At 32.3% G+C, this 6,000-nt stretch overlaps 1 protein-coding gene across 1 annotated transcript in view; it reads left to right on the top strand.

The window, feature by feature from the left end:
• Positions 1-260: 260 nt before the first annotated feature.
• LOC118203137 (uncharacterized) overlaps positions 261-6,000 on the top strand; it is a 50,147-nt gene continuing 44,407 nt past the window's right edge. Inside the window, exon 1 of the mRNA XM_085813203.1 lies at positions 261-616. Coding sequence (XP_085669329.1) covers positions 357-616 — 260 coding nt within the window. The 5' untranslated portion in view covers positions 261-356. The remainder of the gene's footprint in view (positions 617-6,000) is intronic.

Genomic DNA, 6,000 nt, shown 5'->3' with positions numbered 1-6,000 from the left:
AGACTCTCAGCTGGACAATACGATCATCCCGGAAGCATTATATTAATCAAAGCTCCATTGCATTATTCAGGGAAAAAGTTCTTTATATCGTTCATAGAAACCTTCAAAAATCATGTAACCTCCAGAATATTGCAGCAACCAGATGTTGACGCTTCAAAGCAGGGTGACGTGGAACTAGGAACGTTGCTAAGTGCGACGAAAGACTGACGAAACGGGAACTCAATATTTCATCAGCCAATAAGAAAACGCCACGCGTTCTCAATTTCTGTCATTCTGGTGTTTATCGTTGTCGATGCAGGTTGTGTGTTTGCGAAGGCGCCTGTAATTTAACGATATTTTAAAAAACTAATGTCAAGATGCCACAGTTAAGAAAGTTAACAGCACTGTCGGGTAGTATATTACCAAAAATTGAATTTCATTCGAAAAATACGTTTAATTCATATCCAGTAGATCAACATCTGCTATCCCCATCTTATTTATCGATGCTTGTAGATCGAGACAGATCTTTAATAACTACTAGCGAACCAGAAAGTGATGGATCTGAACCCACACAAACTCGACCAAGAAAAAGACAACGGTTGGATCATTTATCTCAAGAAGAGAAAATTTTGCGCAGGTATATATATTTATTTTCAAGCATTTTTATTACGCAATCTTGGTACGGATATATAACAATTGAATTACGTGTGTGTTAGTTAGGCATTCATAGTTATGTACATGTTTGTGGGTATATTTTGCATTATGTAAGGTTTTGTACTAATTGTATGACATTTTCATAACGTATATACTATTCATTTGGTGGACGTGTTGAAACTGAAATTTTTAAATCACGCCTGTTTGAAAGTGTACCGGAAGTTTGTATACTCGAGCAAACCTGATAGCTGCCGCTTGTTATCGGCTAAAATTAATGAAGGATTTCCTTCCAAATATAATAATCTGTCCTTTATAACCAAGAAACATGCTTATAATATTCCAAACTGCCGTTTATGTATTTTAGTTGAATTAAATGCTTTACTTTGCATTATTAATAAACTGAAATAGTTATGTGATTATTTTAAATTTTCTAGCTTCTTAGTAAATTTTTAAAGAAATTGTGATTTCATTTCGAATTTTAGTACATTTTAATGACATTTTGTCTGTTTTTGATTGACCGTATGTTATACTTTTGCAGTAGTACAGATAAGGTACCCTCCTTTAACTACAGTATTGCAGCCGTATTTACACTGGGTGCAATTTCAGATGGATTAAGAGTTTGAGCTTTTTTTGGGGGGGGGGGCATAGGGGCCGTGTATATATGTACTAGTGTTGAAAAACGTGAATTTCTGAGAGAATACAGTTTTTTACTGACATATTGTGTTTGTTGGGGAAGACTCAGATAACCGGCACTTGGCGCAATTTTTTCCGCCATCTTGAATCGGCGAAAATCGCCAAATCCTCGGAAGGATTTTTTTGACGCCAAGAGGGAAATGACGTCAAAAGACGCTTTCCAAAATTTCCCTCCTGAGCCGGACATAGGGGAGAAACCGGTGCTAGGCGAAAATCGCCTGAGGCTAAATACAATAACGCGTTTGCGTTAAAAAGGTAAACAATGTACATAAAATTAATTTAGTTGTTGATATGTTAAAGTTAATCTACATACATGTTTTCACCTTAGTATTTTAGATGAAGATATATATAACTCCAACATTATTAACTTACTTAATACTTTTCTTTTTAAATTCTGACCATTAATTTCTACACTTATCTATAATAATAGTTAAATATGTTTGAAAACATGTTCTTCATATAAATGCAGTAAAGATTATGCAAATGGAATATTTATCACGTAAGTAACGTTAAAAATTTTAAAAGATAAAATATACATGAGTATATTATTTGGAGATACTCAGATAACTCGGATGACATTTTATTTTGATGAACTAAACCGTTCATTATAGATTTACTTTTACTCTCTATATTAAAATAAACTTATGTTAGCATTTTATATAGAATAAATATCTTATATAAAATTATCCATTCATATTATATTACCAACAAATTTATAATAAAATATATGAATGAATGAATGCAAAAATAGGTACAAGAATTTTAACTTACCCCATTGCAGTTGTGCATAACGTATTGTATATCCTTTTATTATATTCTTGTTGATATTTGCAGTTCTTCTAAAAAACAGTTTCTTGAAATATTAACATCTGAGGTTCGTGTTTTGAAATAATTAATCCAAATCACTTTGTTGTACACTTATGAAATGTTCACACTGCATGCAACACAAATCTAGTAGTTATAATCCCTGTCTTGCACTATCCTCCTCATATCAGGTCACACACTCAGAGTCATACTTAACATTCTTAAAAACTGACTGGCTTCAGCATCTGTTTAAAATATTCCATAATTAAAAAGGTGGAGATAAATAGATTCCATTTCCACATCACCTTAGAAGTAGGTTTGCACTTGCTTTAAAAAAACAGAAACTGTAAAATACTCTTAAAGAAGCATGCTAAATATTTCAATTGTTACTTTTAAGTATTAATTTCAGTTTTAAGGAAATGAAAGTTGAATTATAATCATGAAGAAATTGGTTATTACGAAGCATGACATGCATAACAAATTAAGCAATATGATACGTTAAATATTTAAAAATTTTGAAAGTAATTATGTCTGTACATCAAGTGCAAACCTACATCAGGAGGTAGGAATCGTGATGCGTTTTTTTTTTTTTACGGAGGTGTCGCCAAGAGCCATAATCCTCCGAACCTGAAAAATTCAAAAACCAAGGGAGGCAAAAAATGTTTTTTTAAGTATAACAGTCAAGATATTATAAAAATGAAATCACTGTTACAAGAAAAATAAGATACATAATAAAGAAATAATATACAAATAGGGTGTTTACATATTTTTAGAATAATTTTGATCAGAATTTTAAAAAAAATCACACGTGGACTGTTGTGCCTTTAATCTCATAAAGAGCTAAGCTTCCTAAGTGCAAAGCCATCACAACAGATGGAATCTGGAAAGTTATGGACGAGGAATAAAAATCAATACCCATGGAAATATTATGAAAAGCCCTTCTTTCGGAGAAATCATGGGCATTTTCTGGGCAGGCTTGCCGTAAAAAAAGCTATCATATTGAACATATAAAAAAATACTCTTTACATTTTAAACATAATTAAATGGCCCCCAAATTGTTCTAAAAATGTGTAAATGCCTTCTTTAGTATATATTTACATTTAGTACTTACCAAAAATACTTAGGAAATAAATTACATTTTCGAACCTGTAATTCTACTGTATTTATTTATGAAAGGGCTGCAGGATTTTTAATTTCCATACTCTGAAATGCAATTGAGAAACATGCACTTATTACTTTTTTTGCAAAGCTCTTTCTATATATATATACAGGGCGTAACAGAATTTATATCACAAGTTTAAGGGATGACAGAACATGGCAAACTTAATTTTCAGTATACATTGTCAAATGTCATCACAGGAACACAATAGTATGGAGGATGAGATTTTCTTATTGATGGTTATTTACAAGAATTGTTAAAATTAAAAATGGTCAACTGCAATATATAAATCACAACACTGAAGAACCATGGCATAGACTTTAAAAGATGCCCACATCAAGTATTCTTGAATTAACACCAATTGTGCTGATACATTTTTCAAGAGAATCAATATATGTCTCTTAAAAGAAATCCGTCATAGTTGTGGTGCATGTATCACCGTGCAGTTGCTACTTGTACTTTTGAACAGCTGTTGTTAATACCAAATGCTATTTTTAGTAATTATCTGCTTTTAAAAAGCTGTCTGACTTCTGCATTTACATTGCATTGTTTTATGCAAACTGTCTTTTTTGCCATGGTTTATCAGCCTTTAAAGCTGTCATATTTATTGCTAAATGTAAGCAGATAATAATAAAAATGCTATATCTCATTGTTTACTTTTTATGATGCATTTTAGAAAAAGAATCAAGTTCTTAAAATAAATTAAAATGAAAAATTGCTTATTCTTACCCCACATATCATCACCATCTTCAATAAACTGCATTTCATCATCTTGACGGGCAGCTTTTTTTGGTGGCATTAAATCTTCAATATCCTCACTTTGTACTGTTGGCTCATTTATAAATTTCAACTCTAAACCATTTTTTCCATAGCCAGGATATACAGTTTTAATATCTTGTAGGAACTGGTAAATTTTTTCGCCCGGATATTGAAATTGCTTCAAACGAAAACGCTTGTAATAATGAAGGGCCATATACTGTATCAGACTTTGATCATTGCGTCTATTAACAATTGTTCTTTTAAAAATTTTGTTTTCATTTTCTAACTGATTTATCGTATTGAATTTATCCTTTTTAGCTACAAATTCACCTGTAATGGAAATATGTCAATAAGCTTTTGTGTATTCTTGAGGAAATTATTTAACATTAGAAAATTTCTTCATAAACATATTTTTTTAACAAGCTGACTGTAACCGATTAACCAATCATGACCTGTAAAATATTTATTCACAAATTGTTAACTTATTAATATATTCAGATATGAAAACAAAGTGATTTAATTACCTCTGCTGTGATTTGTTGTCTTGTGAACAGCTCCAGAGAACATGCTTTCTACATTTTTATACTGTTTAGCTGAATCAGTACAAGTGACTGAAGTTTCTGGATGAACATGACGCTTTATATATGGCCATATATCTCGCTTGCTTTTCCCATTAACTCTAAAAAACAGCCCTTCTTTGTCTTCTCGACAATATATTCCTAAAACAGTTATTGTCATGTTTTTGGTAACCCGCCCTCTGTTATACTTACGCTTGGTAAGAAATGTCTCATCAACTAAAATGGTTTTACCTGCAAGGCAAATAAAAGGTAAATGAAACATATTATCACAATTTTGCAATAAAATGGCGTCTACCAGGCGAGCAAACTATTTTCATAATCTTCACCATGTGTAAATTGATTATAAGCCAGTTTCCCTCAAAACGTCCTTCACAATGGCATTCCTCCTTTTACACAGATAGCCCTTTTGACTTTAATATGTTAAAATGTCCTAACGTAACTTAACCTGCAGCTTTCGTCCACACGAATTTTCCTGCATAACTAGGCAAGCAACTTTCCACCAACCAATTCCCAGCTCAATTACATCTTGAACAGTCGATAACATTTCCATTATATGATTTCTATCATCTGCAATTTGAAGCATTGCAACTGGAATATTTGCCGTTCTTCAGCAAACTGAAAATTAAATAAAAATGTTTATTATATTTTAACAATTGGCATCTTTCTGGAACTATTATTTCGGATCATCTGCAGTATTATAAAGAAAGCATCACTGCAGTGTATTGTTAGCAGTGCATCTGTAAGTATTGGCTAATACATAAGTACCCTGAAATATAACTAATTATTATTTACATTATAGGAATGCAATAAAGGGCTATTTGCCTAAAAGGAGAGGTGCCTTCATGGAGTACTTTTTAGGGGAACTTACTTGTATTCATGTTACACATGGTGAAAACTGTGAATACTCTTGGGAGCGAAGCCAGCCGGTTTGCTAGGATCTTCATTACGGTTAAACTAAGAGTATTCAGTCATTTTATCACTCGACTGGTAAGGGACTTAAAATATAAGGTAATGCATATCTCATTAAAAGTTGAATTAAATACATGGCTCAGTTAATTTGTGAGACAAAATAAATACAGAAAAAAATTAAGAATCCTTTACCTGCTCCACCAAGTTGTGTACTGTGATGAGAGGCAAATACCTCACAGATTTCTCTACAATAGGACATAAAGTCGCATATTGTTTCGTCGCGTATTTCTGGCAACTTCTGCTCTTTCCTCCATGACATAAAATTCATCTTTATAAATGTGAAATTCATCTCCAGTACAAAGAGGAATATGAAGACCATGCACTCCCTGACTGGAACTTTGGTCCCCTCAAAAAATGTGCCTGCAACGGGTTAACCATTCCTGGACACTTGCCTCTATTCCTGTT

The sequence above is a fragment of the Stegodyphus dumicola genome, chromosome 3, assembly GCF_044657685.1.
Source record: "Stegodyphus dumicola isolate Sdum_Otavi_A_Nest chromosome 3, ASM4465768v1".
Lineage (NCBI taxonomy): Eukaryota > Metazoa > Arthropoda > Arachnida > Araneae > Eresidae > Stegodyphus > Stegodyphus dumicola.
This window is presented reverse-complemented; position numbering and strand designations above follow the sequence as displayed.